Genomic DNA, 18,413 nt, shown 5'->3' with positions numbered 1-18,413 from the left:
TTTTAGTGGCTTTCAATCGATGAGAATGCGTTAGTGTTATTTAAACACTTAATTTTGATATTTAAGAAAATATTTTATATTAATATCACATAATATAATTTATTTATACTTAAATATTATTTAAAATGTTAAATTTAAGGGTTTAAATAATATTTTTATTTATAATATTTAAAAGTATTTAACTAATCAGTGTAATTTACTTTTTAAAAAAATCAAATATGGGTTATGTACTTATGTGCATAGAAATTTGTAATTCCTTGTCCGCCAGGAAATAGGGTAAAATATGACCCGGCCCGAATTGGACCCGCGCCCATGTAGCGGAGGTTCGTGTTATAGTTGAATCCTCTCCCCCCAAAACCCTACAAAACCCTAATCAATAAAGAGGGAAAGGCGAAGCCACGGCAGCTCCAGAAGCTCCTTCAATGGCGGAAGAGCAGCAGCCGAGCGTAGGCAGAGCCTTCCCTGTTAAACCAAAGCTCAAACCCCCATCGAAGAAATCCAGTTCAACTCCAGAAGAATCCAAGTACTGGAAATCCTTCAAACCCCACCCCACACAAGCCCTAATCTCCTCCATTACCTCTCTCTCTTTCTCCCCCTCCTCTCCTCACGACTTCGCTGCCACCCACTCCGCCACTGTCACCATCTTCTCCGCCCAGACCCTCGAACCCAAGTCCACCATCTCCGGCTTCTCCGACACCACCACCTCCGCCTCCTTCCGCTCCGACGGCCGCCTCCTTGCCGCTGGCTCTTACTCGGGTGTGGTCCAGGTCTTCGACGTCAAGTCCCGCACCTCCCTCCGTCACCTCCGCGGACACTCCCGCCCCGTCCACCTTGTCCGCTACCCCCGTCACGACAAGCTTCACCTCTTCACTGGCGGTGATGACGCTGTCGTCAAGTATTGGGACGTCGTGTCCGGAACAAGCTACCTTGAACTTCTTGGTCACAAAGATTACGTTCGCTGCGGCGATGGTTCGCCGGCGAGGGACGACATGTTCGTTACTGGATCATACGATCATTCAATTAGGGTTTGGGATGTTAGGGTTTCGAGTGGTAGCTCAGTGATGGAGCTCAACCATGGAAAGCCCGTAGAGGACGTAGTTTTCTTGCCGTCCGGAGGGTTAATTGCAACGGCTGGTGCGAGTTCTGTGAAGATTTGGGATGTGATTGGTGGCGGGAAGTTACTGTATTCAATGGAGAGTCACAACAAGACGGTGACTTCGATTTGCGTCGGGAAGATCGGCAAGGACAGTGGCGAGGAGGCTCAGCAGTATCGCATTTTAAGTGTTTCTTTGGATGGGTATATGAAAGTTTTCGATTATGCAAAGTTCAAAATTACTCATTCCATGCGGTTTCCTTCCCCGCTTTTATCGGTTGGATTCTCTCCTGATTGCTCCACGAGAGTTATCGGTACTTCAAATGGGATTATATATGCTGGAAGAAGGAAAATGAAGGAGAATGTTGGATTGGGGCTGAGGGACCCTGGAGTATTGGGTCCTATTGGGGAACCTCCGAAACGGGTCTTGAGGCCCTCGTATTTTAGATACTTTCATCGAGGCCAAAATGAAAAGCCTTCGGAGGGGGATTTCTTGATAATGAGGCCAAAGAAGGTGAAATTGGCTGAGCATGACAAGCTGTTGAAGAAGTTTAGGCATAAGGAAGCTTTGGTCTCGGCATTAAGGTGCAAGAATCCGGAGAGTGTGGTGGCTGTTATGGAGGAATTGGTGGCAAGGAAGAAGTTGTTGAGATGTGTTTCGAATTTAGAGACAGAGGAACTTGGTTTGTTGTTGGGATTTTTGGCGAGGTACTCAACAATGCCAAGATATGCAGGCTTGTTGATGAGGTTGGCTCTGAAAGTTCTTGAAATGCGGGCTGAAGATGTTAGGAATTCTGATTTATTAAAGAGCCATATTAGAAACCTGAAGAGATCGGTTGAAGAGGAGATAAGGATACAACAGTCATTGCAGGAGATACAGGGCATAATTTCTCCCTTACTGAGGATTGCTGGGAGAAGATAGGTGAGAAGAGTTTCCTGATACTTGATGGTATTCTTCTTCTTCCTTTTTTCTCTTGAAAAAAGAAAATCTCCTTGGGTATTTTCAAGATAGGATATGCTATGCAGTTTTGTTTTGTCAGGATCTAATGTCTCTTTGTGTAATTTTTGTAGTCTGCTTCCAAGTTAAGGCCGCTGCACGCCTTATTTTTGTTTATTCTAATTTAGATTCCATTCCCTAAATAAAAAACATTTGCAGAGTGGATTTCTTATTTCTGTTGTCTTTTATCTACATATGCATCTTTTATGATTGAAATCCTCTGTTTAGGCTATTGATTGAGATAAATAAGTATAGATTGGGAGTCATTTATGTAACATGTTCTTGTTGGTCTAGCTTCCAAGAGCCTCCAATAGATTGCTGGTGATACCCTGGGGTTTCCAGGGCTGACAGATTAGTGTATTTAGTATCCTCTCCTCCAACAAACATATATCCTGGCTGAGCAGATTTTGGATTTCCCCAGTTAAATGCACTCTAGAATGACAGTCAACTGAAGGAAAACAACAAATTACTTTCAGATATTCAGGAAGCAAATAACAGAAACACTAGAGCGTAGGTTGCTATCAAATGTAGGCTCGGGATGAAAGTAGGCCCCAAATCGTTTATGTGGGTTGTTAACTTATGACAGTTATGCCATTTGTTTGGGTTGCTAACTTATGATACTTGTGCCATTTTATGTGGGGTTGCATAGTTGTCAAAGGCGTTACTGAGGCGCAAATTAGTGCTTGGGGCCAAGGTGCGAGGCCCAAGGCGAAGTGCAAGCCTCAGGCTCAAGAGGCGCACATTTATTTAAAATGCTTATGCTTATGCTTATCAAATATATATATATATATGTGTGTGTGTGTGCTGTTCTTTTCAATATGTATAAGGAGGTGGATGCAAACTCATAAAATCATAACAACTAACCAATCTTATAATAACAACTAATATTATTGCAAAAAAAATAATTAGTTTCTTTTGCGTTTAGTTTCTTCTAACTGTAGAAAAGATTAGAGGAAAGAAAAAATGATAACAAAACACACTGCAAAAAAAAATAAAAATTACAAGAATACAATTAGTTTCTTCTAATTTATTTAGCAATTAGAGAAACAAAACAAAAAAAAATTACAGTAGAACACATAACACAAAAATTATAGAAAAATGATTAGTTTCTTTTAAATTGTAAAAGAAATTCAAAGAGGGAGAAAAAAATCAGTAGATCACACAATGAAAACATTTGTTTCTTAGCAATTAGTTTCTTCTAAATTATAATAGAAATTAGAAGAAAGAAAAAAAATTAGAGTAGAATACAGCAAAAAACAATTAATATAGAATTAATTTTTTCTAAATTATAAAAGAAATTAGAAAAAAAAAAAAAATGAAGTAGAATGCAGACTTGAGTAGTTCTCTAGCTAGTAAAGATCACTGCCAAAGGATCCCAGTGAGTGGGAGATCCAATAGATTTCTGACTTACACTGCTAGGTATTTTGTGCCTGAATAAGGGTTATCGGAGGTAATAACTCTGAAGTGGGCAGTTACATTGATTGTTTAGTTCTGGTAGAGGGCTATGTATAAAGCCCTGCCCGCTCAGAAGGGGATATCGAATTACAGAAATTCAATTCCCGCCTCTCATTCTCTCTCTATTTCTCAATTCTTCTATATCCTCCCTCTTTGTTCTCAAGTTTCCTTCCTAAACCCCTCTAATTCTCCATTTCGGAAGAGAAGACTGTGTCAGGATCTGAACCTGACATTAGGTTTGTCTCTGATCGATATATAAGAATATACAATCAAATCAACAAGAAATAAATCTAAAATGACAAATGGGCAAGTAGTAGAATTTTAACACACTAATTTATACAAGGAATGTGCCTCATGCGCCTAGGCAGCGCCTCAAAAGCACATGGCACCGCATCTCAGCAGTGATGAGGCGCACAGACCTGCGCCTCTGTGCTCCTCGGACCTTTGACAACTATGTGGGTTTATGTGGAAGAGATATATTATGCATACATTGACATATATTGGATGAGTTGTGGAGTGCTGCCACCGTTGATGATGGCGTGCTTTGTGACAACATTGATTCTAAATGAATCCAGGACCATACTTGGCGAATTATTTTCAGAAATTATTTTAGAGCGATTTGTCTTTCGTGTTAGAATATGAAAGACATTCAGTAGAGAGGATTAGAGAATATGAACAGAGTAGATAACAGATATGTACATGGGTTTAAGAGGACTGTAAATATATTTGCAGCGCTGGTAATGGTGCGGTGAGCCCCATGTATGTAAGCTTCATGCTAGAATGAGGGCAGTGTGCTCTGGTTCAACCTCTCTCACTAACAGGTACAGATGAAGTCCTCTCGCCATCTTCCGATCGCCCACCATCTAACATTCTACTACTGTTGAGTACACGTGTTGTGAGAGGTCTACTCTAAACTTTACATAAGCCTATTAGCATAGAAACTCACACACACACACACAAGCGCGCGCGCACACACATATTACAAACCCACTGGATCATAGCTAATAAACCCTCAAGGTCAAATGTGCTAGATCTAATTCTTTCTTTAAGGTGCTGCCACTAGGATCAAGATTAATCAACTTTCTAGCTTTGTTGGGAACACCGAATCATTCATAAGGGTAAAGTTTAGTGACAAAATAGTTGCATTAATCGTGTATGGAATAGTTAAAAAGTTATTGAGTACTGTAGCGATGTGGGTGTTAGAGAATATAATAACATATCAAGATTTTATCTTATTACGTAAAATTTTAGTTTGTCATTCATTTTTATCTATGATTGTTTTTTGAAATCTTTGTAACTCGTGTCATATTTAAGAGTTTTTTTACTATTTTTTTTTTTAATTTTCCTCTCTTTTGTTTAGGACTTTTCCATATAGATTTTGTCAGCACGTTTAGAATAACATGGTATAGCTAGCAATTTTATTTTATTTTATTTTTTGGTGAACTTGTCTTGCAAAATAGATCTTAGTCTAATTGCTGAACAATGCTTAATTTGAATCTTCACATGCTCAACTACTCAATATATATATATATAACAAACTATCTCACAAAGCTGACAAAGTTTTGATGGAGTTGAAAACAAGCTTAACCAATGCAAATAGAAGCTATATGTCATAAATTAATTTAACAATGCATGGAAGCCTATTGAAACTTGCCATGTCATTTTTCGAGTTTGGCAGCCATTCTTTCACTTGTTACCGAGTCAAAACTTGTTCGGCTTCTCGAACCATTGAATCGACTCCTTTCTTTCTTTCCACCCTCACCGGTCCTCCTTAATCCTCAAATTCTTCTTTTTAAGCCTCACTTCAAAGGGAGCATATGTACAATACAGTGAATTACAAATATCATTACATTAAATATATATTTTTTTCATAATTTTGAACTGTTCCATTTTTTGTTCCCATCATATAATTATTAAAAAATTATATCATTTAGGATAAATTTTATCTGTAAATAATAATAATAATAATATATAAATAAGATAGTGTACTAGAATATTTATAGAGAATGATCTTCTTTAATAATAATACTAAAATGATTTATATTCAATTATATGGAAATTAAATCATGATTTATAGTGAGGTTCATCTCTGTCGAGAATAGTGGAGCGTACTTATGACACTTGGATTATAAAAAATAATAATAATTTATATTCATGAAAATGGTGGCTTCAAAAATATTGCCAGCCAAATTGGTTTTTGAGAATACTTTGCAATAAAAATGTTAAAGACAAATCACCAAGAAGAGAAATATTTTTCAAACCCTAATATTATGTAACTGATCATACATTGACAAGAAAACATCATAATTATATATAGCATCACCCCTGTCATTTTGTTTTTGTTAAAATAAAAGAATTACAAAAAAATCTCATTGCCAAAGAACAATCAGTTTTACTGCTACGTATAATATTCACAATTGAAAATAACAATTACCTATATGTTTACATACATACATATATATATATATATAGAGAGAGAGAGAGAGAGAGAGAGAGAGAGAGAGAGAGAGAGAGAGAGAGTCAAGAAGCAAGGCATGCTTCCCAGAAAAGCTTGCTCCTTTCCATCTCATCCATCAAGTGCATGTCCATGGTTGAATCCATGCTGGCTTTCTTCTGTTGCCTAGCAGTGCTGCTCACTTCTTCTTCTTCTTCTTCTTCTTCTTCTTCTTCTTCTTCTTCAGTCCAATCTTGATCAACAACTTCACCCTTATCACCATCATCATCATCATCGTAATCTCCATGGTCATCTGCATGAAAACTTCCACCAGAGTACGAGTAGTCACAGCTGCTGCATGAATGAGCATCCTCATCATCATCTGCTAAGTAATCCATGGCGGCCATATTCAGCTCTGAATCTCCTGTGGCCTCCCAGAGCATGAAAGAAGACACATCAACTCCGCCCTGCTTCTCTTCCATTATTCTCTTCACTTTCACAGGAGAGACCCAATTATATGATCAACACACGACCACATATATATATACACATATGAACCGGCAATGGATTCATTTTATGTGGGCCATATATAATATGAATAATATGGGCGGTGTATTTATATATATATATATATATATCTTATAATATGTCATGCTTAATACGAAGTGACGTGGGGGCTGCCTTTGTTTGACACTTTGAAAACATTGGACCCACAAATCGTCGTCCGCAGCCTACACGTGTACTTTTACCCGGTTTAAGCCCCAAAATGCTAATCCGTACGACTCTACCTTTAGCTGTGCAACACTTTTATATATTAAATATAATATATTAACACATAAATATCACAATTAGTGAGTGTTTAAATAATGATTTTATTTTAAAAATTATTAAAATAAAAAAATAGATGTTCTAGAAGGAAGGAAAGAAAGAAAGAGCAAATCATTTGATCACGTGTTCAATTACTTTGCACGGCCAGCCTTTTGCATGTTTCTAGAGGAAAGGGAAAGGTCGCTAATTAGTTGGCTTCTCTTTACTTTAGCTTCTACACGTGGTGAACGATGGTCTCTTTGGATAGTTTAAGAAAGGAATAACCTATATAAGCCTAATTTGATTAGGTTTCCTTCTTCAAACTACATAACATTTTAATTTTAGGGTGGTGGGATTATATATATATATATATATATGAGCTGCCAGACTTATAGACAAAATTAGAGAAAAAGATGCAAAATGAAGTCAAAAAGGAAAGGAAGTTCTATCTTCCCCCAACCATGAGAGAGAGAGAGAGAGAGAGAATATACAAAGCTTTTTTTCTAAACTCAACCCAATTCAAATTGTTAATTACAGCTCTTCTTCAGCTTGTCTAAGTTGACACTTATCATCACAATCTTGGGATTATTTAGTATTGGTTTGAGTCTCATTAACAACGTCATGTGAAATATGTTTTTTAGTTCGATTCTTATAAGTCATGCCCATCAAGATACATGCATGGTGGGGTATGTATAGTCACATATAATTAATACAATATTTTGCCTATTATATTATGTGATAGAGTTTGTGCAAATATTACGTTGTCTCTTGTGGTTGCTAAGATTTCATCAACTATCTAGTGAAACTTTGTCTAATTCATATAAATAGAACAATTTGTATGTGTTTATGAAAATTAGTCGAATTGAATATTTAGATATCATGTTAAAAAAAAAGATAAAAAAAATTATCATCTACAAATTAAATTATTATTATTATTAATATTCTATTCATAAGACCAAATTAAATTGTCATCTCCTATAAAACTGAATTTTTTGTATATACTATTATGCATCACCTAAAATGATTTAACTTAAATAGAATGTAAAATGATTTAACTTAAATAGAATGACGGTAAAATTCACGTGTCGTCATTTTTAAATGTACAATAAATAAATTTAGTGGTGAAAGAGAACATTGTAATCTCTTTTTATCACTAGATTATATCACCCAAATTCATCTCTTAAAGCCCCAATATACACAATATACTAAATAGTATATCAATTTTTTATCTATCAACTACAAAAATTTATTTTATTTCACATAACAAATATAGACGCCACAAATGCTAACTTTCATATAAAATGATGGTTGACTCATAAGTATATTATCGGTACTTTACGTTATTGATTGGAAAGACGTTATTGTTTGAAAAGTGACCAGGTGTCTTTACCTCGAATGATGCCATTGATGCACATGTACTAATCCAATGCTTAGGGAGGTTCCATGAATTAAAGATGTATGTTTTGGTTGATCTCATCTTAAGTTTTTTTAAGTGATTTGAATATTCGCATCGAAAATCTTCAAGTACTTCGGAAAATTTACGTATAGGAGTTCAAGAGTTAGCACCTAAATGAACATTTTTTTGTTTTTGCAGGCTTTTTGTATCAGTTATATATAGTTATACATAAGTTATTTCTTAGTGTGTCATGATTTTAGATCTAAAACAAACCACAATCAAACTATTAACCACACAAATAAACACGAAAATTTAATGTCGATAACCCAAATCATAAAAAACCACTGACAAAAAGAACAAAATATTACTACAATGATATCGATACAATAATTCTAGAATATTGAGTACCTATTTATAAACTTAAAATTTATTTGTAGATGTATACAAGAAATTACATTTTGATTAAAAGATAAGCCAAGAAGATAAAGTATTCAAATGAGATAAATTTCAATCGCAGTCAAATTTGAAGTCTTAATCACGATCAAATTAAGAGTCACAATCTTAGATGGATTTGAATTTTAGATCACAAATGGTATCTCGGTTTAAAACTATAGTTGCATTTTATTTTTTTATAATAAAATTCTTATTTATAAAAAAAAAAATTACCTACCAAGGCAAGGCACCTACCTACTCCTGATTTAGGTTTCGTCCCAAATTTGAATTCCCAATCCTTGCAGTTGCCAATAGGGGTGTTCAAAAAAATCAATGCACCGCAGAAACGGGCTAAACCGAACCGAACCAAACTAAACCGAACCGATCGATTTTTTTTTTTTTTTACGGTCGAAAACGGTTTGGATCCTGCCCAAACCGCGCGGTTTGCGATTTGGACAGTTGGCGATTCGGTTTTAAACCGAACCACCCAAGAAAATAATAAAAAAAGTTATAAAAAAATTATTATTATAAAAATCTAATAATTGGCAGCCCATCTTATTTATTTTTTACACTATTTTGTTTTTATTTTTTGCTCCTATTTATTTACATTTAATTGTCTTTATTTACTAATATTTGTGTCTTTATTTACCATTTTTAAATATCATTTTTAGTGGTTTTAAATAGTATTTCAAACCGCGGTAAACTGCACCAAACCAGACCGCAAATGCGATGCGGTTTGGCTGAACCCAAACCAGACCGCGGTCTGATTTGGTTGGAAAACCGCACTAGTGTTGTGGCATGCTAAAAATGATTCAAACAAGTCAAACCACACCGCGTACACCCCTAGTTGCTAATTTCGAGGCTGTTTGGCTTAACAGTTTGACTGTTTATAAGCTACATAAGTAGCTTTAAAGCTATATAGCTTTAAAGTTGTTTTAACAACGTTTGATAGAAGCTGGTGCCCCCAGCTTTGAGAAAAAAAGCTAGAGAATTGACCAAGCAAAATACCAATTTGCCCTTATATAACTTTCATATTTACACGCGACCATCTTCTTCCCCCTTTTTCTTTCTCCCATCATCTTCTCCCATCTTCTCCAGAAACTCTACCAAATCTAGATCCGCTGCCCAGCACCGTCGACTTTCCTCCATTACCGCCGTCGCCATTAGCCGTCGCCTCCTCCTCCATCATTGGTGTCGTCATCCCCAATCGACTGTAACTGTAAGTGTATATTGTATATGTATATATATTGTATATATAAAAAGGTAATATTTTTTTAAGAAAAAATAAAAAATATAATATATATTGTATTAATATATTTTTTAATAAATATATATAATTTATCTAACATTTAGAAATTAATTTATAATTTTTTTATAAAAATAAATTTTATATAGATTTTATTTATATTATTTAGCATCATGTCTATTTTAGTTTTTTTATCAAGTTTTGATAACTTATCAGTTTTTACAAACTAAATACATAACTATTAACTGACAGTTTAAAAATATATTTATCCAAACACATTATCAACTTAAATATTATACAACTTTTATACTAACAATTACCTCGTTTAAAAGCTCCAATAAAAAAAGGGTAAGCCAAACAGCCTCTCCATCCAAACCCAAATCCGCGTTGGCTCCCTTATTATTACACCTTATATTATATCCACAAGTAGCTCATACAAATTAGCATACTATATATAATAGTTTTATATAAATTTCAATTTACTTACTTATATTATTATGAACTACGGTTAATTTTAAATAAAATAATTATGAATTATATATATATTATTTCAATTTATAAAAATTATTTATTAAACTTATTTATAAATATAGTATTTTCTTTATTTAACGTTATGTGTGGATAATTAACAACTTAAAGCAGTGGGCCTAAATCTGATGGCAATGGCACCAAACAGAGGATGAACTAATTGCCCCGGTTGTGTGTGTTTGTGTGTGTGTGTGTGTGTGTGTGTGTGTGTGTCTCTCTCTCTCTCTCTCTATATAAACAATATAATAGCAGCAGCAGAAAGAGCAGACAGATATGTCACCATCCTGTTGTTTATAGCAAAACCAGCAAATTCAAACGTGTTAAGGCAAATATCACGAGAGAGATAACTGAGATTGGAAGGAGAACCCCACCACCATAACATGCCTCCACACAACAAGTTCATGCCTTGCGGGGCACTTCCTTCCATATTGGTCATCCCATAGGCACACACAGTTATGCTTAATTGCTCAAGAAATGTTCTTCTAGAACCCCTAACACCTGCCTCTTTGTGTAATTTTTGTTGTCTGCTACCAAGTTAAGGCCACTGCACGCCTTATTTTTGTTTATTCTAATTTAGAATCTATTCCCTAAATAAAAAACATTTGCATAGTGGATTTCTTATTTCTGTTGTCTTTTATCTACATATGATTGAAATCCTATGTTTAGGCTATTCATTGAGATAAATAAGTAGAGATTGGGAGTCATTTATGTAACATGTTCTTGTTGGTCTAGCTTCCAAGAGCCTCCAATAGATTGCTGGTGATACACTCTGGGGTTTCCAGGGCGGACAGATTAGTGTATTTAGTATCCTCTCCTCCAACAAACATATATCCTGGCTGAGCAGATTTTGGATTTCCCCAGTCAAATGCACTCTAGAATGACAGTCAACTGAAGGAAGACAACAAATTACTTTCAGATATTCAGGAAGCAAATAACAGAAACACTAGAGCATAGGTTGCTAGCAAATGTAGGCCCAAAACCGTTTATGTGGGTTGCTAACTTATGACAGTTATGCCATTTGTTTGGGTTGCTTACTTATGATAGTTATGCCATTTTATGTGGGGTTGCATAGTTGTCAAAGGCGTAAGGCGTGTAAGGCGTACTGAGGCGCAAATTAGTGCTTGGGGCCAAGGTGCAAGGCCCAAGGCAAAGTGCAAGTCTCAGGCTCATGAGACGCACATTTATTCAAAATGCTTATGCTTATAAAATATATATAAGGAGGTAGATGCAAACTCATGAGATCATAATAACTAACCAATCCTATAATAACAACTAATATTATTGTAAAAAAAATACTTAGTTTCTTCTAACTGCAGAAGAGATTAGAGGAAAAAAAAAATGATAGCAAAACACACCGTAAAAAAAAAAAAAATTTAAAGAATACAATTAGTTTCTTCTAATTTATTTTGCAATTAGAGAAACTAAAAAAAATTACAGTAGAACACATGGCACAAAAGTTATAGAAAAATGATTAGTTTCTTTTAAATTGTAAAAGAATTTGAAAATGGAGAAAAAAATCAGTAAGATCAGACAATGAAAACATTTGTTTCTTAGCAATTAGTTTCTTCTAAATTGTAATAGAAATTAGAAGAAAAAAAAAATAGAGTAGAATACAGCAAGAAACAATTAACATAGAATTAGTTTCTTTTAAATTACAAAAGAAATTAGAAAAAGAAATAAAAATGAAGTAGAATGCAGACTTGAGTAGTTCTCTAAGTAGTAAAGATCACTGCCAAAGGATCCCAGTGAGTGGGAGATCCAGCAGAACTCCGACTTACACTGCTAGGTGTTATGTGCCCGAAAGTTATAAGGGCGATGGGGGGGTAATACCGTAAGTAGTTTGTTTTAGAGGACCTATATGTAATAACTCTGAAGTGGGCAGTTGCATTGATTGTTTAGTTCTGGTAGAGGGCTATGCATAAAGCCCTGCCCGCTCAGAAGGGGATATCGAATTACAGAAATTCAATTCCCGCCTCTCATTCTCTCTCTCTATTTCTCAATTCTTCTATATCCTCCCTCTTTGTTCCCAAGTTTCCCTCCTAAACCCCTCTAATTCTCCATTTCGGAAGAGAAGACTGTGTCAGGATCTGAACCTGACATTAGGTTTGTCTCTCATCGATATATAAGAATATACAATCAAATCAACAAGAAATAAAATCTAAAATGACAAATGGGCAAGTAGTAGAATTTTAACACACTAATTTATACAAGGAATGTGCCTCATGCGCCTAGGCAGCGCCTCAAAAGCACATGGCACCGCACCTCAGCGGTGATGAGGCGCACAGAGCTGCGCCTCTGTGCTCCTCGGACCTTTGACAACTATGTGGGTTTATGTGGAATAGATATATTATGCATACATTGACATATATTGGATGAGTTGTGGAGTGCTGCCACCGTTGATGATGGCGTGCTTTGTGACAACATTGATTCTAAATGAATCCAGGACCATACTTGGCGAATTATTTTCAGAAATTATTTTAGAGCGATTTGTCTTTCGTGTTAGAATATGAAAGACATTCAGTAGAGAGGATTAGAGAATATGAACAGAGTAGATAACAGATATGTACATGGGTTTAAGAGGACTGTAAATATATTTGCAGCGCTGGTAATGGTGCGGTGAGCCCCATGTATGTAAGCTTCATGCTAGAATGAGGGCAGTGTGCTCTGGTTCAACCTCTCTCACTAACAGGTACAGATGAAGTCCTCTCGCCATCTTCCGATCGCCCACCATCTAACATTCTACTACTGTTGAGTACACGTGTTGTGAGAGGTCTACTCTAAACTTTACATAAGCCTATTAGCATAGAAACTCACACACACACACAAGCAAGCGCGCGCACACATATTACAAACCCACTGGATCATAGCTAATAAACCCTCAAGGTCAAATGTGCTAGATCTAATTCTTTCTTTAAGGTGCTGCCACTAGGATCAAGATTAATCAACTTTCTAGCTTTGTTGGGAACACCGAATCATTCATAAGGGTAAAGTTTAGTGACAAAATAGTTGCATTAATCGTGTATGGAATAGTTAAAAAGTTATTGAGTACTGTAGCGATGTGGGTGTTAGAGAATATAATAACATATCAAGATTTTATCTTATTACGTAAAATTTTAGTTTGTCATTCATTTTTATCTATGATTGTTTTTTGAAATCTTTGTAACTCGTGTCATATTTAAGAGTTTTTTTAATAATTTTTTTTTTAATTTTCCTCTCTTTTGTTTAGGACTTTTCTCTATAGATTTTGTCAGCACGTTTAGAATAACATGGTATAGCTAGCAATTTTATTTTATTTTATTTTTTGGTGAACTTGTCTTGCAAAATAGATCTTAGTCTAATTGCTGAACAATGCTTAATTTGAATCTTCACATGCTCAACTACTCAATATGTATATATAAAACAAACTATGTCACAAAGTTGATAAAGTTTTGATGGCGTTGAAAACAAGCTTAACCAATGCAAATAGAAGCTATATGTCATAAATTAATTTAACAATGCATGGAAGCCTATTGAAACTTGCCATGTCATTTTTCGAGTTTGGCAGCCATTCTTTCACTTGTTACCGAGTCAAAACTTGTTCGGCTTCTCGAACCATTGAATCGACTCCTTTCTTTCTTTCCACCCTCACCGGTCCTTCTTAATCCTCAAATTCTTCTTTTTAAGCCTCACTTCAAAGGGAGCATATGTACAATACAGTGAATTACAAATATCATTACATTAACTATATATTTTTTTCATAATTTTGTACTGTTCCATTTTTTGTTCCCAACATATAATTATTAATAAATTTTATCTGTAAGTAATAATAATAATAATAATAATAATAATAATAATAATATATAAACAAGATATACTGTACTAGAATATTTATAGAGAATGATCTTCTTTAATTTAATAATAATACTAAAATGATTCATATTCATGAAAATGGTGGCTTCAAAAATATTGCCAGCCAAATTGGTTTTTGAGAACACTTTGCAATAAAAGTGTTAGACAATCACCAAGAAGAGAAATATTTTTCAAACCCTAATATTATGTAACTGGTCATACCATTCACAAGAAAAAATCGTAATTATAGCAGTACTACCCCTGTCATTTTGTTTTTGTTAAAATAAAAAAATTACAAAAAAAAAAATCTCATTGCCAAAGAACAATCAGTTTTACTACGTATAATATTCACAATTGAAAATAACAATTACCTATATGTTTACATACATATATATATATATATAGAGAGAGAGAGAGAGAGAGTCAAGAAGCAAGGCATGCTTCCCAGAAAAGCTTGCTCCTTTCCATCTCATCCATCAAGTGCATGTCCATGGTTGAATCCATGCTGGCTTTCTTCTGTTGCCTAGCAGTGCTGCTCACTTCTTCTTCTTCTTCTTCTTCTTCTTCAGTCCAATCTTGATCAACAACTTCACCCTTATCACCATCATCATCATCATCGTAATCTCCATGGTCATCTGCATGAAAACTTCCACCAGAGTACGAGTAGTCACAGCTGCTGCATGAATGAGCATCCTCATCATCATCATCATCATCTGCTAAGTAATCCATGGCGGCCATATTCAGCTCTGAATCTCCTGTGGCCTCCCAGAGCATGAAAGAAGACACATCAACTCCGCCCTGCTTCTCTTCCATTATTCTCTTCTCTTTCACAGGAGAGACCCAATTATATGATCAACACACGACCACATATATATATACACATATGAACCGGCAATGGATTCATTTTATGTGGGCCATATATAATATGAATAATATGGGCGGTGTATTTATATATATATATATCTTATAATATGATGATTAATACGAAGTGACGTGGGGGCTGCCTTTGTTTGACACTTTGAAAACATTGGACCCACAAATCGTCGTCCGCAGCCTACACGTGTACTTTTCCCCGGTTTAAGCCCCAAAATGCTAATCCGTACGACTGTACCTTTAGCTGTGCAACACTTTTATATATTAAATATAATATATTAACACATAAATATCACAATTAGCGAGTGTTTAAATAATATTTTTATTTTAAAAATTATTAAAAGAAAAAAAAAATAGATGTTCTAGAAGGAAGGAAAGAAAGAATGAGCAAATCATTTGATCACGTGTTCAATTACTTTGCACGGCCAGCCTTTTGCATGTTTCTAGAGGAAAGGGAAAGGTCGCTAATTAGTTGGCTTCCTTTTACTTTACTTTCTTTTGCACGGCCAGCCTTTTGCATGTTTTTCTATAGGAAAGGGAAAGGGAAAAAGGAATAGCCTAAGCCTAATTTGATTAGGTTTCCTCTCTTAAAGCTACATTACATTTTAGGGTGGTGGGATTATATATAGAATTGCAGACAAAATTAGAAAAAAAGATGCAAAATGAAGTCAAAAAGGAAAGGAAGTTAAACAGAGAGAGAGAGAATAGGGCTTTTTCCTAAACTCAACCCAATTCAAATTGTTAATTACACCTCTTCATCAACTTGTCTAAGTTAACTCTTATCATCACAATCTTAGGATTATTTAGTCTTGGTTTGAGTTTTATTGACGACAACATGTGAAAGACATTTCTTAGTTAAGATTCTTATAGGTTATGCCCACCAAAATATATTGTGGGGTCTGTGTAATCATATTATGTGGTAGAGTTTGTGCCGACATTATGTGTTTTTTGTGGTTATTAGGACTCTCCCAACCACCTAATGAAACTTTGCCTAATTCGTGTAGATAAAATGATTTTATGAAAAATAGTCGAATTAAATATAGACATCATGTTAAAAAAAGATAAAAAAAATAGTCATTTACAAAATTATTATTATTAATATTCTATTAATAAGACGAAAATTATCATCTCCTATAAAACTGAATTTTTTTATGTACTATTATGCATCACCTAAAATGATTTAACTTAAATAGAATGAATTGACAATAAAGCCCAGGTGTCACCATTTTTAAGTGTACAATAAATAAATTTAGTAGTGAAAAAGAATATTGTAGTCTCTTTTATCACCCAAATTCATTTCTTAAAGCCCATTATACTAAATAGTGTTTCAAATTTTTATCTGTAAACTACATAAATTTATTTTATTTCACATAACACAGATGCCACAAATGTTAATTTGCATATAAAATGATGGTTGACTCATGAGTATATTGTTGGTACTCTACGCTATTGTTTGGAAAATGAACAAGTGTCTTTGCCTCAAATGATGCCATTCGCACATGTACCAATCCAATGCTTAGGAGGTTCTATGAATTGACGATGCATACTTTGGTTGAGCTCTTTTTAAGTTTTTTTAGGTAAGTAATCGGGTATTAGCATTACAAATGTGAACATTCACATCAAAAGTCTTCAAATACTTAGAAAAATTTGCTTATCAAAGTTCGAGAGTAAGCACCTAAATGGACATTTTTGTTTTCATAAGCTTTCTCTGTCAGTTGTATATAGTTATACATAGGTTATTTCTCAGTCTATAATAATTTTGGATCGAAAACAAACTATAATCAAACCATCCACCACACAAACAAACACGAAAATTTAATGTGAAAAACCTAAATCTAGAAAAATTATCGACAGAAATAACAAAATATCACTACAATAATATCGATACAATAATTCAAAAGTATTGAGTATTTATTTATAAATCTAAAATTTATCCGTAGATATACACAAGAAATTACATCATGATTAAAAGATAAGCTAAGAAAATAAGTATTTAAATAAAATAAATCTCAATCATAATTAAATTTAAAATCTTATTCACGGTCAAATTAAAACTTCCAATCTCAGATGAATTTAAATTTTTTATCACAAATGTTATCTCAATTTAAAATTGTAGGTGCATTTTAATTTCTCATAATGAAATTTTTATTTACCAAAAAAAAAAAATTCGTCAATTAAATTACAAAATATAGTAAAAACCCCCAATTATTTGACCTAGCAAGGCAAGGAACCTACCTGCCCCGGCTGCCCCTGTTTTAGGTTTCGTCCCAAATTTGAATTCCCAATCCCTTGCAGTTGCCGACTTCATCCAAAACCAAATACGCGTTAATTTGATGGCTCCCTTATTATTATACCTTATATTATATCCACAAATAACTCATACAAGTTAGCATACTATATATAATAGTTGTATATAAATTTAAATTTACTTACTTATTATTATTATGAATTACGGTTAATTTTAAATAAAATTATTATAAATTTTACATCAATTTATAAAAATTATTTGTTAAACTTTGCTGTTAATCGGATACAACCATGAATTTGTTTAAATAAAAATATTGTCATCAAGCCGTCTGAATCTCCAAAAATAAAAAAACAATCAGAGAATGTGGGAAGGTTCCTCCGCAAACACTTCGATACTTAAGTCAGATACTAAATATGATGAAAATAACTATATTGAAACTGTATTTAATACAGTTTTCATTATCTTTAGTGTCTGACTTAAGTATCAGAGTGTTTACGCGGGAACCTACCTATACCATCTAATTGTTTTCTTATTTTTACATATTTATGCAATTTGACAAAGACGTTTTCAGTCAACTAAATACATTGTTGTATCTAGACAACAATAAACTTATTTATAAATATAGTATTTTCTTTATTTAACGTTATGTGTGGATAATTAACAACTTAAAGCAGTGGGCCTAAATCTGATGGCAATGGCACCAAACAGAGGATGAACTAATTGCCCCGGTTGTGTGTGTTTGTGTGTGTGTGTGTGTCTCTCTCTCTCTCTCTCTATATATATATAAACAATATAATAGCAGCAGCAGAAAGAGCAGACAGACATGTCACCATCCTGTTGTTTATAGCAAAACCAGCAAATTCAAACGTGTCAAGGCAAATATCACGAGAGAGATAACTGAGATTGGAAGGAGAACCCCACCACCATAACATGCCTCCACACAACAAGTTCATGCCTTGCGGGGCACTTCCTTCCATATTGGTCATCCCATAGGCACACACAGTTATGCTTAATTGCTCAAGAAATGTTCTTCTAGAACCCCTAAGACCTGCCTGGAGGCTGGAAGAATACCTACC

At 34.4% G+C, this 18,413-nt stretch overlaps 2 protein-coding genes across 2 annotated transcripts; one reads left to right on the top strand and one right to left on the bottom strand.

Moving 5' to 3' along the window:
* Positions 1 to 340: 340 nt before the first annotated feature.
* Positions 341 to 2,262, top strand: LOC127798490 (protein SLOW WALKER 1). Its single transcript, XM_052332088.1, has one exon. It carries the CDS (start codon positions 423 to 425, stop codon positions 2,013 to 2,015), a length of 1,593 nt encoding a protein of 530 aa, XP_052188048.1. The 5' UTR covers positions 341 to 422; the 3' UTR covers positions 2,016 to 2,262.
* A 12,377-nt stretch (positions 2,263 to 14,639) lies between these two features.
* LOC127798539 (uncharacterized) lies at positions 14,640 to 15,029 on the bottom strand. The gene has a single exon (XM_052332164.1). It carries the CDS (start codon positions 15,027 to 15,029, stop codon positions 14,640 to 14,642), a length of 390 nt encoding a protein of 129 aa, XP_052188124.1.
* Between the last annotated feature and the right edge of the window lie 3,384 nt (positions 15,030 to 18,413).

This window comes from Diospyros lotus, chromosome 3 (genome assembly GCF_014633365.1).
Source record: "Diospyros lotus cultivar Yz01 chromosome 3, ASM1463336v1, whole genome shotgun sequence".
NCBI lineage: Eukaryota > Viridiplantae > Streptophyta > Magnoliopsida > Ericales > Ebenaceae > Diospyros > Diospyros lotus.
Note: the sequence above shows the minus strand (reverse complement) of the source record. Positions and strands in the feature narration are given on the sequence as shown.